Below are 20325 nucleotides of genomic sequence, written 5' to 3' on the forward strand. Positions count from 1 at the left end.
TTGCTTCCCGTCCCGCACCAACTTTTAGAAGCCAGAGTTAGCCGCCTCCCAGGCCGCGGGTCCTTCCCAATGAAAATGGCAGCATTGATCGTGGCTCCGGAGCTGGAGGGAGTGGGGGAGACAGGGTGGGGTGCCGGGGTGCAAAGTGAAGCGCGGGAGGAGGGGAGGGGCACAGGACAAGAGCTTCTGGCCCAAAGTTTGGAGGCTGGTGGGGCTGACGGCAAGATGGCCAGGGTCCTCCTCAACTTTCCCCACTGATCATATCCGTCCCTGAAGTCAGTCAATAAACACTGATTAGGTCCTCATCATGTGCCAAGCACTACGCTAAGCAGCGGGGATACAGGGGGGAACAATGGGCAAATATAAATTAGCCCAGGGGAGGTCCTAGAACTCAGCGGGTTGGGGTGGACTTCCAGTAAAAGACGGGACTTGAGTTGGAATTTAAAGAAAGGGGGTGGGGGAGGAGCATGGAGGACAGCCGGAGAGAATGCCTAGCGCTGACAGGCAGAGGGGCCGCTGTCAGAGGATCATTGAGTAAAGGTGGAAAGTAAGGTGTGAGAAAACAGCAAAGGTGGAAGGGGACAAGGGTACAAAGGGCTTTGAATGCCAAACAATATTTCTTGGAGGCTGTGGGAAGTCACAGGATTTGGAGGGGGAAAACCACTTTGGCAGCTGGAGAATGGATCTAAGCGGGGAAAATGAAGGGGTGGGCAGCAGCAGGCTGTGGCAACTGTGATAGGAGTTTACACTAGAGGGGTGTCGGGCGTCAGCGAAGAGAAGGGGCTGTACTCAGGAGATGCTGCAAAGGTAAAAACGACAGGCCTTGGCAACAGATTGGATATGGGAGGGTGAGAGATAATAAGCACCCCAGAATGACTCCTAGGTTGGGAGTCTGAGGGACTGGGAGGATGGTGCCCACTACAGTAATAGGGAAGGTGAAAGGGATGGGGAGTAGGGCTTAGGGGGAAAGATAATGAGCTCTGTTTTCAACATATTGAGTTTAAGATGTCTACTGGACATGCAGTTTGAGATACCGGAAAGGCAGATGAAACTATGAGATTGAAGGTCAGCAGAAAGATTAGGGTAGGAAAGGTAAGAATCATCAGCATAGAAATTCCATATTAGCTGAGGAGATTGCTAAGTGAAGTACTATAGAGGGAGAAGGGAAAAGGAGAGGAAAGGAGTAGAGAAAAAAAGAAAGGGCCTAGAACAGAACCAGAGGCCTATGGTTAGTCAGAGAGCATGATCTGGAGGAGAATCCAGCAAAGAAGATGGGAAAGAGGAAAGCCAGGAGAATATCAAGGAGGACAGCATGATCAACACTGTCAAAAGCTCCGGAAAGGTGGAGGAGAATGAGGATTTGGGGAAATTGGCAATTAAGAGATATTGGTAATTTCTGAGAGAGATACAGTTCAGGTTCCATCAACTCAATGGAAACCTTCACATACCTCAGACCACAGTGGGAGGTCTCCTTCAGCCCTGGTCTTCTCCCATCTATCTTTCCATCTTATTGTCTAACTCATCCATTTGGCACTTAACGAGTTTCTTTTGTCTTCTGGCCTTTTATTATCCATTATTTTGCCTTTTGATTTATGTACTCTCTCAATCTTCCTGTTATCCACTGGCTCTTCAATGCCTTGAAATTTGACTATTCATCCCTTGCCAAGCCTCAGTCCTTGATTACTCCTAACTCATGTGCTGCTGAACAGAACCGGAGGAAGTCACACAATGGAGTTTATTGGATAGACTACAAATTTGTTGGGGTGGGGAGGGGTTGTTGTTCACTCATTTCTCAGTCACCTCTGACTCTCTGTGACCCCATTTGGGGTCTTCTTGGTAAAGATACTAGAGCAGTTTGCCATTTCTTTCTCTTCCTAATTTTACAGATGAGGTAACAGACTCACACAGCTAGTAAGTGTCTGAAGCAGATTTGAACTCACAAAGATGAGTCTTCCTGACTGCAGGCCGGGCACTTTATCCACTGCCCATCAGATTTATGTGATCCAAACCCAATGAAGCCTGTACTGTGGCAAAGCAATCCTTTTACTCCTCCCTAATTGATTTCCTATCCTACTGCCATAGAAGTTATCTAAACACTACCTTCCCTCTGACCTCTGGATTCTTAGTATTCTGAGAAAATTAAGACCATGTATTGTAAACTCCTTTTTTCTCCCTTTCTTATCTCAGCACCTCTGGGCACTATCCTCCACTCTCTCTGCTTTTCATCCAGTATCTGATAAAATGACCCTACTTTTTAAAAAGGTCAACCTCTCTCCATGTGACCTTGATCCTCTCCCCTCCCACCTTCTGTCTAATCTTAAATCTTTCCTTATGTACTCATTCCTTCCCTACTTTTGTCTTCAAACATGCCAAAGACAGCTCAAATGGAAAAAAAAACAAAACCTTTCCCAGCCCTTATCATCTCCCCAAGCTTGATCCTTTCAAGCCATCTCTTCTCCCTTTCTCTTTCTTTTTTTTTTTTAGTGACGCAATTGGGGTTAAGTGACTTGCCCAAGGTCACACAGCTAGTAAGTGTTAAGTGTCTGAGGCCAGATTTGAACTCAGGTACTCCTGACTCCAGGGCTGGTGCTCTATCCACTGCTAACCTAACTGCCTTCTTCTCCCTTTCTCAACCAAATTCCTAGAAAAAGTTGTCTATACTTATTGCCTACACTTTCTCTATGTAGGTGATTCATACAAATATATATAACCTTAGTCTCTCTGCAGAGTTCCACTCCTCCATCAGCCACTATTATAAATTCTTCTCCCTTCTCTCTATCCCAGTTAGTTCTGTACTCTCTGGGACTGGACAACCTCATCTTCACACTGGCCATTTTCTGTTCTGTTGCTGCTCTATCCTCCAAGCTAGACCAGTAGAAACCATTCATGCCTGGGAGGGACCATGCTCTGCTCCTGCCTCTTCTTGCTCAGAGGGCTGTAATCAAATCAATATTACCATTGCCTCTAGAAAGGGCATGTCAACTGACCATATACTGTTCCATCCACCATCTTCACAATTTTCCAGAACCCAACTCAGTCCCCTGTATGTGTTGTCACCCACTGGAATGGTATAGGTTAGACTACATGGTCACTTGAGTCCTTTCCGACTCTCAAAATTCTGGGAGTCTGTGAATGTAAGCTTCTTGAGGGCAGGACCTGACTTTTGTGTTTGTAATCCCAGCATTTGGCATAAGCCTTGGCACAAAGTAAGAACTCAATATATGGTTTTCATTCCTCCCACCATTATCATTATGGCATACAATAATAACCCTCTACCAACCTGTAATATATATATATATATATATATATATATATATATATATATATATATATATAAAAATTTTTTTTTTTTGGTCGAGGCAATTGGGGTTGACTTGCCCAGGGTCACACAGCTAGTAAGTGTTAAGTGTCTGAGGCCGGATTTGAACTTAGGTACTTCTGACTCCAGGGCCGGTGCTCTAGCCACTGCGCCACCTAGCTGCCCCCTGTAATATCTTTTTACTCAATCCACCATACACACTGATTTTTTGGATTGGAACTGTGACTTTACTAGCAAGGTAAGCATTTATTAAAGCACTTACTATGTGCCAGATGGGCGGCTAGGTCGCACAGTGGATAGAATACAGGGCCTGAAGTCAGCAAGGGTCATCTTCCTGAGTTCAAATCCAGTTAGCTATGTGACCCTGGGCAAGTCACTTCACCCTGCTGGCCTCAGTGTTCTCATCTGTAAAATGAGTTGGAGCAGGAAATGGCAAACCATTCCAGTATCTTTATAAGGAAAACCCCAAATGGGGTCACAAAGAGTCCAACACAACTAAAAACAATTAAACAACAACAATAACAACAAAGGTTCCAGACATAGTGCGAAGAGCTAAGTGCTAAGTTCAGAGACACAGTGCTAAGTGCTGAGACTATAAATACAAGCAAAAAGAGAAACAATTCCTGCCCTAAAGGAATTTACATTCTAATAAGGGAAGGTAATACATAAAACAGTTGAAAATGAGTGGAGGAGGAAAGCTACCTCCTGGGAGGGGTGGCCCATCAGAAGCACAGCTGGGAGGGGAATAAAGATTGGCCAGTCCTGGCCACTCCCCAAAATGGAGTCCCCAAGAGGAATTCACTGAAGGGACAAGAAGGCTGACATGATGGAGAGATGTTCCAGAGTAGTACAGAATTCTGGAAAGTCAGAAGCACAGCCAGGAGGGGAAGGAAACTCCCCCTACCAACACAGAGCTGCATCTTCTCTACAATTTCTAGTCTTAGAGAATTGCCTAGGAAATTGGGAGGTTAAAGTGACTTAGCCAGGATCACACAGACAGGATGTCAAGACATGACCCTCAAAGTCCAGTCTTCCTGACTCCTAGGCTGGCGTTTTATCCACTATTCCCTTCTTTATCGGGACACTCTCCTATCAAAAACCTACATGGGGCAGGGGCAGCTAGGTGGCACAGTGGATAAAGCACCAGCCCTGGATTCAGGAGGACCTAAGTTCAATTCCAACCTTAGACAGTTGACACTAGCTGGGGAAGTCACTTAACCCTCATTGCCCCACAACCCTCCACCCCCACAATGGCTCCATGTCCTCTACCAAATTCTTAAAGTCCATATTGCTCAGCTATCCCCTAATCTCATTTCCTCTATTAAAAATGACCTTCCTTTCCAACATACTTTCCTGGCACTCACTGAGTACATTCTATTTTTTATTTTTAAAATTTTTTTAAATTAATAAAGTATTTTATTTTTTTCCCGTTACGTGTAAAGATAGTTCTCAACTTTTGTTTATACAAGCTTTCCAATTTCAGATTTTTCTCCCTCCCCCCTCCCCTAGACAGCAGGTAATCTGATCACTGAGTACATTCTAACTGCATGGTGACTCTTTGTATGTGTGAGTCAGCGATGGAAAGAGCAGTAGTTATGTGGTCAGATGGGTTTGACCTACTCTGCCTTCCTGGGCCTGTATCCTCATTTGGAGGGTTCTCACACAGTTGTAAGAATCCACGAAGACATGAACAATGTGTAATTGTAAAACAGAATATATATATATATATATATATATATGAGTTGTTATTGCTGTCTGTACTTTTATCTGTCCTATTAAAGTGTGAACTTCTCAGAAGAAATCAGGCTCCTATAAATTCCTGGCAGGGGTCACATATTGTCCTTTATTTCTCACTGCTATGCATACAGAAGTTGCCCCTTAGGTCAATGGGAAAGGTTTGAATCACGGAGAAGCAGCAGAGGAAAAAAGTCTAAGAAAACCATCCACACAAAAAATAAATAAGTGCATCATTATAGGGTTTATCAGTTTTTAATTTTTTAAAATCATGATATATTTGGGTGCATTAAATGCACTCACCCTTTATACAATCTTAACATCAAAACATGTTCAGTTTTTCTTCCAAAATTTTGTGTATTGCTCCACATTGAAGTCATCTCCAAACTCTGTCTCTTTCTTTTCCACTTCAACAAGCTTGGAACTCCGTTTGCGTAGCCTTAGCTTTCTTTCCTCTGGAGAAAGTGTGTCAATATCCACTGGCATCTGAAAGACAGGGGGAAAAGCAAATGGTATAATCATTGAACACGAAACCCTGAAAACTCAGAATTGTAATTCTGGAGATGGAAGGGACCTGGTCCAACCTGCACTGAAGCATGAATCCCTTCCACGCCATCCCCAACAAATGGTCATCTGGCCTCCCCCTGACGATTTCACTCCTGAGAGGAAATGTCATTAAGCCCTGCATTTAGCAATTTCTTATCAAGGCTCTTTAAATTGAGTATGTTTAACCTGTCTTCATAAAATTGATTCCCCATTTAATTCTTTTTATTACTTTTTTCTGGATCCCCTCCAAGTACATGACACCAAAATACAGTACAGACAACAGCTGAATTATCAGTGGTAAAGCCTCCATGATATTGAAAATTTCAGAATTAGATGTTAGATATTAATTAGCAAATCAAATAAAAGACCTGCCAGCAGCAAACAGTTCTGCAGTGCAGGAATTAATCTATGTTAGCTCTTTAGCCTGAGCCCATAAGCTTGTCATTAGCAGCATTTATTAGTGGGAGTTAATAAAGGGAGGTCTTGGATGACCCTATTTGAGAAGATCAGAACTGTCAGTCACATCTGCATGTAAAGTACTCTTGTTAAAGAAGAAAAACATTTTAGTATGAAGTGGTATCCATCCATCCAAGGCTCCCCCTATGAGGTCACTATAAAGAAATAGAACTGATTTTTTAATATAATACCCACACCAGAATTTATACATCCAAAGGAATACAGTCATATTCATTTAACAAACATTAAAGGCCCATGATGTATACAGTATGGTTCTGGGTAACATGGGGGGATATAAAATAACCTGTGTGACATTGGGCACATGATTTAAGGAAGCTCCTTGGGCTTCCTTTTCCTCACCTGTAAAATAAGGGGTTGAACTGGATGACCTCTGAGTTCCTTTTTGGCTCTAAAGCTACCAGCTTCTTAATAAATAAGTCTGGTTTCTACCTTCTACTTTCATGGAATTTATAGTCTAGCAAGGGGTTTCAAACACACACACACACACACACTCACTCTATTATATAATAAATGCATCAAAGGGATGCTATCAAAGTGTTATGATTAGCAGAAAGAGCTTAATGAAGGAAGCTGCATGTGAGGTGACCTTTAAAGGATGGCTAAGGATTTAGTGGGCATAAGGAAGCAGCATCTGGGCACTGGGAATAAAGTCATGGAGGCGGGAAAGTGTGAGAAATGGAAAGACTATGGCAATTGAAGGACATCCCCTTAGTTTCCAGCCTTTTGCCACTACAAAAAAAAAAAAAAAAGGCTGCCATATAGATTTTTGTTCATAGGGTCCTTTTCCTTTTCTTAAAAAAGAAAAATCTCTTTGAGGTATGGGCCCGATTGTAGTATGGCTGAGTCAAAGGATATGCATAATTTAATGACTGCTTCCAAACTGGCTGTGCCAGCTCACAGCTCTGCCAACAGCACATTTTTGTGCCAGGTTTCTGCCCCTATAACATTTGTCATTTTCTATTTTTGTCAACTCCGCCAATCTCTTGGGTGAGAAGTAGAACATCAGAATGGCTTCAATTGGCATTTCTCCAATTATTAGTGATTTGGAGTATTTTTTTTATATGGTTGTTGATAGTTTAGATTTCTTCCTTTGAAAATTGCCTGGTCATATCCTTTGACCGTTTATTGGCAGGCAAATGACTTAACAACTTACAGTATATGAATGTAATGGAATACTATTGTGTCATAAGAAATGATAAAATGGAGAGTTCATTGACACCTGTGAAGAGTTGTATGAGCTGATGTGGAGTGAGATGAGCACAACAAATCATACAGTAACAATACTATAAAAACAAATAAGTTTGGAGGAATTAAGGGTTCTGACCATCACAGTGACCAACCCTGATTCCAGAGGAGCAATGAGGAAGGAAAGTAACAACCTAATAGAGAAGTGATGCTAATGCAAGGATGTGTTTTGCTTTCCCATGCACATTTGTCACAAAGGTTACATTTTTCTTTTTCCCAATGGTGTGGCTGGAGGGGATGGAAGAGAAAATGGACTATTATTTGCTAAAAAAATTTAATTCTAAAAAGGAAATATGGATCATACAATATCAATAAAAAGAGGATGGCTGGCAGAAGAATATGGTCAGACCACTAACTACATGTAAACATAAATGGTATGAGATAAATAAGAAAAGTCTGGTGCTACTTGACTGTGGAGGGTCCTAAATGAAAGGCTGAATTTGAATTCTATTGAATAAACGACAGGGAATCACTGAAGGGTTTTGAACAAAGGAGGTATACAAACAGATCTACATACAAGGACAATTAATCTGACAAAAGTGTTAAGGACAGCCTCAGATAGGGAAAGAATGTAGACAGGAAGATCAGTTAGAGTTTACAATAGCTGCAGAATCACAGACTGTCTGAATTGGAAAGGCCTTTAACAGGCCTTTTGGTCCAGTGGTGTTCAATTCAAATGGAATCAGAGGCCACCAAGCCATTCATAAGGATCCCTGCAGGCAGGTAGGGCTTAGAACACTCCATATTTACACGATCTGTTTTACTGGATTTTTATTTGCTGTTACTGTTTTAGTCATTTACAGTCATGTCTGATTCTTCATGACTCCACTTTCTTGGCAAAGATAATGGAGCAGTTTGCCTTTCCCTTCTCTAGCTCATTTTACAGATGAAAACTGAGGCCAACAGGGTACAGTGACTTGCACAGGGTCACACAGCTAGAAAGTGTCTGAGGCCAAATTTGAACTCAGGAAGATAAATCTTCCTGATTCTAGGCCCAGTACTCTAACCAATGCACCACCTGGCTGCCACATTTTTATTTATTTTGTTAACTATTTCTCAATTACATTTTAATATGATTCGGCCACACTCACGAACACTGTGGGCCACATGATCCACACCTCTGCTCTAAGCCAACCTATATCTGAACAATCCTTCCAAAAAGACCCTAACAAGTGGTCCACTGGCCTCTCTTTAAGGTCCTCTTCCTGAGGCAGTCCACTCGATTCTGGACAGCTCCAATTGTCAGGGAAGTTTTCTTCCCATTAAGTCTGCCTCTTGCCCTTCTGCCCAGTTATTCCAGTTCTGCCTTCTGGGGTCAAGCAGAACGAGGGCCACCCCCCTCCTCCATGCAGCTGCCCTCTCAATTCTGGTAGACAGCTCTCACGTCCTCCAGTTCTCCTCCAGTCCTGGCTCACCTTCTTCCGCCGCTCCCACCTGCCCACAGCTGAGAACAGGACTTCATTTGTCATGTGACCAGGACGACCAGCTCCCTTGTGCTGCGTGCTCTGCCTCTCTCCATGAGCTCAGAAGGGCATGAGCTTTCTGGCTGCGACGCCACACCGAGGACTCAAATAAATGAGCTTGCCATGCCCAAAAGCCTCATCCTGAATTTGTGAATTTATTTTTGAGCCCCAATGTAGAACTTTATATTTATCCCTGTTAAATGTCTTTTTATTTCACATCAGTTCATTGATATAGCCTGTAAAGTGCTGCTGAACTTTGGTCTTTGCATCCCCTTGCGCCAAGCATAGTGTCTGTCCCAAAGGAGGCACTTAACGAATACCCGATGATTTACTGGTTGATGTTTGGCTCCTGAGTGCCATCAAACACATCAGTGATCCTTGCGAGCTTCAGGCAACATTCTAATTTAATAAGCACGTCGTCTACGCTTTTGTCCAAGCTATTGATAAAAGTGTGGAAGAACACAGGGGCCAGGAGAAGTCTCTAAGTGATCATCGAGAAGCTTCATAAAAAAGAACACGCTCCCCCCTCTACTTCACATCTCACAGCCAAACTCCTAGGAAAAAGTCACCTACACTCCACCTCTCTGCCATTTCCTTTTATCAACCCCTTGCAATCTGGCATGAGCCACCTAACTGAAACTGTTATTAATCACTACATCCTTGGGCCTAGGCTCAAACCACATCTTTCTTCACTTCTCCATAGCATGGACCCTGAAGGCCCCTCCTTCCTGAGGGATACACTTGGCTCCCTCAGTATCCATGCTTTCTCCTGGTTATTTTTCTTTCTGACTTCTTGGTCTCCATTGCTGTCCATGTCCATGTTCTACCCCACCCTATGGGGTTAGAACTCCCCTAAAGCTCACTAATCTCATTATTTCAGTGATTTCATCAGTTATCATCTCTATGTAAATAACTCCTGGATCTGGACAAATGGCCCTTCATACTGAACACAAATTCACTTTCACTAACTGCCTATTAGACATCTGAGCAATACAGGGGGAAAATGAGAGCCAGAGGATCTCTGGAGTCACAGGAACTGGATTCAAATCCTACCTCTGATGCTTACTGCTTGTGTAACCTTGGGCAAATAATTTCATTTCCCTGGGCTTGTTTGCTCATCTGTAAAACGAGGGGAGTGGAAGAGATGGCTTCTGGGATCCCTTCCAGCCACGGGTCTGTGAACCCACAATCTCCAACTGAATGCTCTGCATGCATCTCCAACCCGACATACCCAAAATGGGGTTGTAAACTTCCGCCCATTAAACCTGCTCTTTCTGTTTCTGTGAGGGCACAGCCACAACCTGGGAGAACCTCTCAATTCTTCATTCTTCCTCCCTTCCCATATTCAACCAGTCACCAAGCCTTGTCAATCTGACCTCTCCCACATCACCTCTCACACCTATTCCTCTCTCTCTACTCATACGCCAGTCATTCTCGTTTAGGGTCTTATTCTTTCTTGCCAGGAATGAAATAACCACCTCCTGATTCTACTTGCAAATTCTAGTCTCTCTTTAGTCTAATCTATCCTCCCTCTGAAGGCCAAAATAATCTTCCCAAAGTGCCAATCTGACCAGGTCATTCCCCCTGCCCAAGGACCTTTACTAGCTTCCTGTTTCTTCAGGATAAACTACAACCTCCTTTGCTAATGTGGGAGTTGGAATAACAACCCCTGATGGGAGGAACATTTTGTGAACTCTGGCCTGAGGACAAGCCATGTGGCCTTGGCGCCAGGAAGTGACGTTTGCTCATGGGTACTGTTGATCAAAGCTACCAGCCAGTTAGCTTGGAGCTGTGTGTGTGTGGACGGCCTGTTTCTGTTTTCGTGGGAGGCTTCTGGGACGAAGAAGGGGCGAGGGGCTCTCTTTTCGCCCAGGACCTTGGCTTAGCTGGAGCAGAGATGCTGGCTCCCTTAGATAGATTGATGAAGGAACCTTGGCCTCTTTCTCTCTCCTCACCAAATTCTTATGCTCCTTAATAAATACTTAAAAGTCTAAACTCTTGCTAAAGCTTATAATTTATGGCGACCACTCATTAGATTTTTAGACAGTTTAGCTAGAATTTTAGCCCTTATAGACATCAACTTTACAGATGGTGAAAAATCTCACACTAAGCATTTATTTTATTTTGTTTTGTTTTGTTTTTGCAGGGCAATGAGGGTTAAATGACTTGCCCAGGGTCACACAGCTAGTAAGTGTCAAGTGTCTGAGGCTAGATTTGAACTCAGGTACTCCTGACTTCAGGGCTGGTGCTCTATCCACTGCGCCACCTAGCTGCCCCACACACTAAGCATTTAAAGCCATGCACAATCTGGTTCCAGTTGGCCTTTCCAGCAGTATTGCCTCTCATTCCCCTTCATGCACGCACTCTAAGTTCCAGCCAAACTGGCCTCCTTGCCCTCCCTCAAGTCTGGCTCTCTACTTGTGGCCTCCACACCTTTCACAGACTGCTCCCCCCCCCCCCCCCCCCGCCGCCCCAAGCTCCTTTCTGATCTGCACCTGCCTTCCTGCAAGGTTCAGCTCACATATCATTTCCTTCGAGAAACCTTTCCTCATTCCTAAGGACACTCTTCCCCCTTCTCCAATGATCACAGATATCTTTATCTGTTTGTATGTGGCATCCTCCATGTAAAATGTAAACTGCTGGAGGGCAGGGACTTTGTACTCCAGGCCACAGCATAGCGTTTTACACATAGTAGGCTCTTAATAATGACTTTCTGGATAAATACAAGAACAATTTAAAAAATTGAGCCTGTGCTCAAATTCTTACTGTAAGGATCCGCCGAGGCTCCTTATATCTGATATGAATGGTAGATCCATCTTGCTTGACCAACAGCACTGGATACAACCGAGCATAAGCCTTCCTGTGCATTCGAGTGAGAGAAGCCCGGTTGGAGTTGAGCTGGCTGGGGGATGTATGCAGCTGATGTGAAGTGGGAAAGCTGATCTTCACTAAATTCTGCTGTAGGAAGCTACAAAGGAAGGGATTCAGATGGTCAAGTGTGTTCTCATTCACTCAGTGAAACAAACTACCACCAAACATTCCTATCATATACAAAAGACAGCAATGCCAGGCAGCTCTGTCCACCAATGTTAATGCAGCAATGTTGTTTAATCCTGACCAACAGGCCAGGGGCTCAAAGTAACAATAATATCTCCCCATCCCCTTTATAGTACTTTAAAGTTTATGAAGTATTATTTTCCTCCTCATAACAACCTTGTCAAGTGGCTGCTACCAAGAATTATCACCCCTATTTTACAGATGAGAAAATACAGATTCAGAAAAGTAAAGTGATTTTTTTTTGTGGGGCAATGAGGGTTAAGTGACTTGCCCAGGGTCACACAGCTAGTAAGTGTGTAAAGTGTCTGGGGCCAGATTTGAACTCAGGTCCTCCTGAATCCAGGGCCAGTGCTTTATCCACTGCATCACCTGGCTGCCCCAAAGTAAAGTTATTTGTACAGGTAATACAGCAAGCCATTGCCAGAGCTAGGATTCCAATTCCGACCTTCCAATCTCATTTAAAAAGAGGCGGGAGGGGCAGCTAGATGGCGCAGTGGTTAAAGCACCGGCCCTGGATTCAGGAGTACCTGAGTTCAAATCCGGCCTCAGATACTTGACACTTACTAGCTGTGTGACCCTGGGCAAGTCACTTAACCCCCATTGCCTGCAAAAAAAAAAAACACAAAAAGAGGCGGGAGGAGCCAAGATAGCAAAAAAAACAAAAAAAAGAAGAAAAGAAAAGGAAAAAAAAAGCATTAGACTGAATTCTGAGTGGGATAACCAACAAAAAGTCACAGTGAGTTATTTTTCCAGCCCAAGGAAGCTCAGGACAGAAAAAGAAGTCAGGTCTATGGACATTGGGTTGAGGGCTGGGGTGCCCAGTGCATAGGGACAATAAGGGGACTGAACACCAGACCAGAAAGAGATTCCAAGGGACCCCTGTGTGAGCAATGGGCATGGGACTAGGCACCTTTTGGCAGTTCCTTTGTCCCCTTACCTAGCTCTGGGTTATAGTTCTAGGGCAGAGAGGAGTGGAGTAAGGACCAGAGGGCAGAGCAGGGGGGCAGTGACCAGAATCCCTAGCCATGAAAGCAGCAGAAGGATGTAAAGACTGAAGCTTGGCCCAATCATCCCCAACCCTAGCTAAGCAGAGCCTAACTTTAACATAAAGTCCAAAGTCAAGAAACAGGCTGTAAAAATGAACAAACAAAAAAGAACTTGTCCAATAAAGCTACTGTGGTGACTGGGAAATTCAGGATATAGACTCAGAGGACAGATCTTCTGACTCTGATGAAAGTGCTCATTCAGGGGCAGCTAGATGGCACAGTGGATAGAGCACCGACCCTGGATTCAGGAGGACCTGAGTTCAAATCTGGCCTCAGACACTTGACACACTTACTAGCTGTGTGACCTTGGGCAAGTCATTTAACCCCAACTGCCTCACCAAAAACGAAAGAAAGTGCTCATTCCTCTATGCCATGCTAAGAGTGAGCTCCTGGCCCAGGGCTTATGCTTATATTGGATTGCCTACAACCATACATGACACAGAAATGAGCTCTTGTGGGGTGCTGGTTAAGCTGCTGAGTGATTGACAAACTATAGTGTGTTATTGTGTGCTTGTAGGATAGTATTCTTTTTTTAAACATTTGTTGTTAGCATGAGACACTTAAAATCAGTGTGGTAAATTGGAGTACAAAGAACTAATTAACTCCACTGCTGGAAAACAAGAGTGACTTTCAGTTATGAAAAGTGATTAGTTTTTGATTCTTCCAGGGGTTACTTATGGGACAAACCAGACCTCAACAGAAGTTATTTTGGTGAAGGATAAAGTTAAGCTGCATTAATCCCCAGAGATGCTAATAAGATGAAGGGCAGGACTGAGCACACCTGAAATTACAGAGATTCTGAAGCACTTAATTTTCTTTTTTCTTAAGTCCCAGTGTTTACTCATTTTCTTGGTCTTGAATTATGTCTATACTTGCTTGGCACAATGGAATGTGTGAGAATAGTGACAATGCAAGGATTTAAGGACTGACTGATGAAAGTGAGACATCTTCCTTAGGCTTCCAAAGACCTTCTTAAAGTATTTCCTCTCTTAGGTTTCCTCATACCCAACACCTGGCATTTTCTTTTTTCTTTTCTTTTTTTAAAAGGCTGCTCAAAGTTTATTAGTTTCTGTTGAGTACAAAGCAAACAAAGTTACTGAGGCTGCTGGAAAGCACACAGGTCATTTGGATAGTAAAATAACAAATGATAAGTGTGGTTTCTTTTACTTGTTTTTTGGTGTTTTGCTTTTGTTTTCCTTTTTAAAAACACACACACACACAACTATTTCTACACTTAAGCAGCCTGTCTATTCTAAGGGAATAGAATAGGTGGGAGAGGGAAGGGGAGGGGGGAATGGGTTCTGATGCCTAGCACACTTCAGAATCGGGGGAGCAACACAGAGGGTGCTGCTGCCCATGCAGAAGGCCCAGTGTTGGTTTTGCTGGGTTCGCTGACATGCCGCTTCCTCATGGCCTCCTGAGCCAGGTCACAGGTGATCGTGCCATGAGCAACCTGGAAAGTTCTTGAGTGCTCTGGGGATTCCAATACAGTTGTCATGAATGGATGACTCGACTTCCCAAAGAAGTAGCTCGCCCACCAGTGGCCTGGGTCTGATTTGAGAAGACCAGGATGGTGGGGGATCACTTCTCCAGAGTACTCAGCACTTCCATAGGAGCTGTTGCTGGAAGTGGAACCCAGATGTCTTCGGTAGTAGTCATGGGTTGCTATGAGTGAACCGCTGGACGGGATTGCTGCCATGTTGCTTGTTTCTTCCTATGCTGATGTAAACCTTAGTGGCAGCTCCTGAGCAGCCCATCAGGCACTGGGCTGCAGTGGACAATCACAGGTGACCTGGCTCGTGGGAAGGGGACACTAGGCCACAGAGCCCATTTGTTTTTTGGGGGGTTTGGGGGGGGAGGGGACAATGGGGGTTAGAGACTTGCCCAAGGTCACACAGCTAGTAAGTGTCAAGTGTCTGAGGCCAGATTTGAACTCAGGTACTCCTGAATTCAAGGCCGGTGCTTTATCCACTGCGCCACCTAGCTGCCCCCACAGAGCCCATTTGTAAAGGAGATAATGGGAGGATACTCCATGGCAATGGAAAATTCAAGAGTTCTTTGGGTTTCAACACCTGGCATTTTCAAAGGTTCTCTAAGTTACCCATGGGACAAGAAAAAGAAAAGTTTTAAAAATCCTTAAGTCTTTCTGAAATTGCCACCTGATTCTGACAGATTCTCCATTTTTTCCCCCACTTAACTAATAAATATCTGAATGCCTAGTATATGAAGGTACTGGGGAGGAATTAAAAAGAAAAGACACGGTTCCTACCTAAATTTCTGGTAGAAGAGCTAAGAAATAAACACAAAAAAAAACTTTAAAATGTGAGTTAACAAGTAGCAAGAGATATAATTCAGAGGAGCAAGCTTCAGTAGGTGAGGAAGCCTAAATGAAGAGGTAGAGCCTTTGTAACTCACAAATAGGACTTAGACAAAGAAAAGGGCATTTACACGGGGCAAACAAAATCAGTAATTGGATATGAAGTGCTCCTGAAGTAATGAGTTAACTTGTACTGGAGGACTGGTGGGATCAAGTAGGGAAGCAAACAATAGGGAGAGAAGAACATTACATTTGGAGGCAGAAGCCCTGGGCTGAGTCCTAACTCTTTCAGGGCTTAGTTAAGCTGTGTAATCATGGACAAAGCACTTCACTTCTCAGAGACCAGGTTTCCTCACCTATAAAATAGAGATACTCTGCCTTACTAGGGTGTTGTAAGGAAAGTATTCTTCAAACTTTAAAGCAGACTTTAAATGTGAGCAGCTATGAAGTTGTTATAATAGTGGCTGATAAAGCTGGAAGGGTAAATACAGAACGTTTTCTGAATATTCAACAAAAACAGCTAACTCTTATGGTAAAAGGAAGTACTAGTCCACACTTTTGTTTTGTTTTGTTTTGTTTTGTTTTAGTGAGGCAGTTGGTGTTAAGTGACTTGCCCAGGGTCACATAGCTAGTAAGTGTTAAGTGTCTGAGGCCAGATTTAAATTCAGGTACTCCTGACTCCAGGGCCAGTGCTCTATCCACTGTGCCATCTAGCTGCCCCTTGTTCACAGTTTAATAACCCTATGACACCAGAGCTTTGTGCTTACCAAATCACTCTTCTCACAGCTGCCATTCTTGACCCTGGGATGATGTCCACTAGAGCAGCTCGTGAAATGGAAGTTCTCTTCACACGCCTGTCAACCGAACCACATCACAGCCAAGTCACCAAAAGACTAACTGATGTACACTTAGTGTACAATCTGCTGCCCAAGAAAACAAGACATTTTTTAACCATTCTTTCAAAAGATCTCTATTTAAAAAGCATAAAACAAAATACCACCCCCAACACTCTCCTCTCCATACCCCCCCACCCCCGCCCCCGCACTTTTCAATAATATACCTATTAAGCAAAGGGTCAGACTCTCCCAGAATCTTGGCTATATTCATGTTTTGGGAAGTACTGATTGGAATGGCATTAAGGTATCACTAAAGTTTTCAAGGGGCTCAAAGGGTTGATGATCTCTATGTTATTTGACTGATAGGGAATTGGGATTTTAGGGTTGCAAGGGGCCTTACAGGTTATCTAATCTAAATCCATCATTTTGGAGATAAGGAAAGTGAGCCCTAGAACTAACTAAGGTCCTTAACCTGGGGCTTGTGGATTTGAATAGGGAAAAAACAAACAAAAATTTTTTAAAATAAAAAGACCACATCTTTATTTTCAATAATCTCTAACTGAAATTCAGCATGTCCTTCAATTATGAATGTTTTTCTATTTTTAATTATTCTGAGAAGTGGTATATATAGACTTCACCCAGACTGCAAAAAAAGATCCTTAACACAAAATAAGGTTAAGAACCTCTCCCTTAGAGATTCGATTAAACTCATCCACCTTGGAGTCCAGAAGATGTGGGTTCAAATCCTGCCTCTGACCCATATTGATTGTGATTCTAGGCAAGTCACTTAACCTCTCAGTGCCTCCAAGCAACTCTAGGGTATTAAGTTGTAGAGAAGATGCTGGTCTTAATTGAGGGGGGTGGTGGTGTCTCCTTACCAGGAACTCCCCATTTATGTCCCAATAAAACAGGTATAGATTCCTCCAATAGATAACTATCTATCTACCAATTATCTACATTAAGGGCCTATATATGCCAGGCACTGGCCTAGGTGTTTCAGGAAACAAAAACAAAACTGCCCCTACACTCAAGGAGGGGAAGAAACTGGGGCTTGGGGTGGGAGGGGTGGGGAGAGGAAAAAATATGTAAAATAAGTAAATACTTATCAGATTGGTTGCTGTCTTGGGGAGGGGGGAGAAGAATTTGGAACTCAAAATCATATAAAAACAAATGCTGAAAACTATCTTTATGCCTAACTGGAAAAAAATAAAATACTATTAAGACTGAAGATAAGTAAATAAAAAAAATCATTTCTATGAAGGAGGAACTAAGGTAACCTTTGAGGGAAACGAGGGTTTCCAAAAGGCAGAGGAATGGTCTATTCCTAGCATAGGAGACAGCCTGTGCAGAAGCATTAACAAGGAACTACATACAGCCAGTAGCAGAGTTTGGCTGAAAGGAAGAATTTCTAAAGGGGAACACCACAATGTGAAGACATTTAAATCCTACATAGAGTGGTTCGAATTTTATCCCAAAGGAAACAAGGACCCACTGAAGCTTCTTGAGAAGGATAGTAACATAATCGGATCTGTCCTTTAGGAATATCAATTTAGCAGATTTGTGGAAGGTGCTTTGTAGAGGCACAAATTCTGAGCTAGGGAAGCCAAAACAGGAAGTGATGAGAACTTTGGAGGTGATTGTGGTATAAAAGGAAGTGACTTGCCTAAGGTTACACAGCCAGCAAGCAGCAAAATGGGGATCCAAAACCAGTTCTTCTGACTTCAAAGTTCAATGCTCTTTTCACTCCACCTGGAAGACTAGCGACTTTAAAAAAAAACCTGTTCCCAGAAGGGTCCTGACAACCTGCTAGTCCTCAAGAGAGGCGGAAGCTGGTCGGGCACAACACTGGTGCCAGGCCGGATTGACATCAGCAGCTAAAGAACTTTAAGGACAACCAGGACCGGATCCCTCCCAGGCCCCTTGCCAAGGTGAGCGAGGCCTTAGGGCCGGATCAGCCCCAGGCGTCCTGGGCGTCTCTCTAGCCCATCCACGTGGCCTTGGGCCGCGTATCGGCCGGAAATGCGGACGATGGCCGCCACACTACCTACCTCCCAGGGCTGTGGTGTGGGAACCGTCGGGAGGCGCTGGAAGAGCTGCCTAAATAGGAGCATCGGCCTCTTGTTCCTAGTCTGGGGGCATAAGGTCGCGGGCGGCGCGTCTGCGTCGCCTCGCAACGGCGCGCAGTAATGACGCAGAAGGGGGCGTGGCTGCACTCGTGCCTCTGAGTCCGCCTTCATGAGCTGGCGTGTCTGGCCGAAGCTGGCAGCCGCAGCGGGTGTAGCTACGGCCTCTGCCTCCACCATCGGAGCCCGGAAGGCAGGTGAGGCTACGAGGGCAGGGAAGGGCATCTGGAGACTGGTGGATCTCCTCTCCCTCCCCACCTGCTGCTTACCAGGAGCCGTCCCGAAGGGACGGGAGCCGGGAGGGGACAGGCAAGGTCTGCGGAGAGGGATCCGGGGGACGGGAGCCGGGACGGGACACACAGCCCCGCAGGGATACGAGAGCTAGGACTGGCTGCAGTCGGGTGGGGACACCTGGGCGCATTTAGTGCGGCGGGGACCTCGCCTCCTTTTGGTCTTGCCCGGCGCGTGGCCAGCATCACGTCGCCAATAAGGATGATTCCTAGGTCCCCCAAACCCAGGGTCCCCCGAAACCCCGGGCCCCCAGCCCTACGCTGTCCCCACGCTCCCCACCCTCCGGGGCCTGCTGGGTGGGAGGCGTGAAACTTGTGCCTGCGTCGCGTGGAGCTTCCTCCCGACCGGGCCAGTGCTCGCATCCTTTCCATCGCGGGATACCCCCTGGCCGAGCACGGTCCGCTTGTGACCCTCCTGCCACGTTTTTCATCCCCTGATGTGGTAGTCGTCATGTCCCTAGTTATCTGGCCTTATAGCCCCGACACTGAGTGATACGTGTTGCTCTTGACTGAGGTCGTTTTACGTAATCAGCAAGCATGTATTAAGTGCCTACTGTGTACTCTAAGCACTGGGGATACAGGAAAAAGAGGGAAATGTAAATAATGTTTAACTCAATTCGGTTTTGCAGTTTTTTAAAGCAACAATATTTCTGCCGAATTTAACCCGATGGAAGTTCCTCTGAATTTTGCTTCGGGTCAGTATGATTATGTTGTATTGGGAAAGGTTCAGTTCAGTGGAGCAAATGGTAACTCAGTGTATTGTATGAGCAAGGACGTGGGCAGAATTGAGGGGAAAGATCGAAGAAGTACCAGATTTCAGAATTGGAAGGGACTTTGGTGGCCTCCTAGTCTAGTCCGTACTTAAAAAGGAATCTTCTGGGCAGCTAGGTGGCGCAGTGGATAGAGCACCAGCCCTGGAGTCAGGAGGACCTGAGTTCAAATCCAGCCTCAGATACTTAACACTTACTAGCTGTGTGACCCTGGGCAAGTCACTTAACCCCAATTGCCTCACTAAAAAAAACAAAACAAAACAAAAAAAAAAGGAATCTTCAGGACCATGTACCAACAAAATTCTTTGCTTAAAAGACCTTAAGTGAGGTAGGATCTACTGCCTCCTCAGGCATCACATTCCACTTTTGAATGGCTGTTATTATTAGAAAGTGCTTCCTAATATCAAGACTAGATTGCCTCTTGGCAGCTTCTACCCATTGTTTTTGGTTCTTCCCTCAGAGTTGAAACAGAACAAACCTATCTCTTTCCATGTTATAATAGCCTGTCAGCCACTCAAAATAGTTGTCATGATCCCCCTGAACCTTCTCTCATCCAGGTGAAACATTCTCGGCTCCTTGAACCGATCTTCACATGGTCCAGGGCTGAGCTGATACAGACTCTCCCAGCACTATTATTAGAGCCTCTGTGGCTAAAGACGAATGCAGGAATAACTGATAGAATATGTGCCCAGGCAAAGGGCTATAAGAAGGATGAGGAAAGAGTTTCCTTTTACTTGAACGGGGAGGGTGGGGGAGAGAAGAACTTCATAGAAGAACTGGAACCAGAGGTGGACCTTGAAAGTAGGAAGTTTTAAAAAGAGAGAGGGAGCTGGAGAGTCTGTTCATCCAAGAATCTTAGGATGACATGAACAAAGACAGAATGAAGAAGGTAAAATTTGTGGGAATATTATGAGATGACAGGTTGGAGTCAGATTGTGAAGGGCCTTGGATGCTACAGTCAAGGGTTTATAACGACAATAAATGTGGCTTACCAAGGGCTTTTTATCTATACTGCTTCGTTTATGTGATTCGTCCCCCCCCCTTCCGCCCCAGTCTGAGGGCTGAATTTTAGAGGGAAGATAACAGAGGCAGCAGCCAGTTA

The 20325-nt window shown here is 44.4% G+C and overlaps 2 protein-coding genes across 6 annotated transcripts in view; one reads left to right on the top strand and one right to left on the bottom strand.

The window, feature by feature from the left end:
* Nucleotides 1–3434: 3434 nt before the first annotated feature.
* Nucleotides 3435–18218, bottom strand: MRPL55 (mitochondrial ribosomal protein L55). 4 transcript variants are annotated; one of them, XM_043977010.1, is made up of 5 exons: nt 18089–18218; nt 15972–16124; nt 11551–11752; nt 5357–5539; nt 3435–3484 (listed from the first exon to the last, which is right to left on the bottom strand). In XM_043977010.1, exons 2-4 carry the CDS (start codon nt 15995–15997, stop codon nt 5387–5389), a joined length of 381 nt encoding a protein of 126 aa, XP_043832945.1. In that variant the 5' UTR covers nt 15998–16124; nt 18089–18218; the 3' UTR covers nt 3435–3484; nt 5357–5386. The 4 variants fall into 4 exon arrangements, with proteins under 4 accessions (XP_043832945.1, XP_043832943.1, XP_043832944.1 ...); XM_043977008.1 differs by lacking the exon at nt 3435–3484 and having other exon boundaries at nt 5144–5539; XM_043977009.1 differs by lacking the exon at nt 3435–3484 and having other exon boundaries at nt 5144–5539; nt 15972–16127.
* Nucleotides 18219–18221: 3 nt separating this feature from the next.
* The window catches only part of GUK1 (guanylate kinase 1), a 29315-nt gene continuing 27211 nt past the window's right edge, over nt 18222–20325 (top strand). Inside the window, exons 1-2 of one of the 2 annotated variants that reach the window (XM_043977005.1) lie at nt 18283–18360; nt 19083–19148. In XM_043977005.1, the coding sequence (XP_043832940.1) occupies nt 19121–19148 (28 nt within the window). In that variant the 5' untranslated portion in view covers nt 18283–18360; nt 19083–19120. Of the gene's footprint in view, nt 18361–19082; nt 19149–20325 lie in introns of both variants that reach the window. The other variant, XM_043977004.1, reaches the window with a different exon arrangement.

Source organism: Dromiciops gliroides, chromosome 1 (assembly GCF_019393635.1).
Source record: "Dromiciops gliroides isolate mDroGli1 chromosome 1, mDroGli1.pri, whole genome shotgun sequence".
Classification (NCBI taxonomy): Eukaryota; Metazoa; Chordata; class Mammalia; order Microbiotheria; family Microbiotheriidae; genus Dromiciops; species Dromiciops gliroides.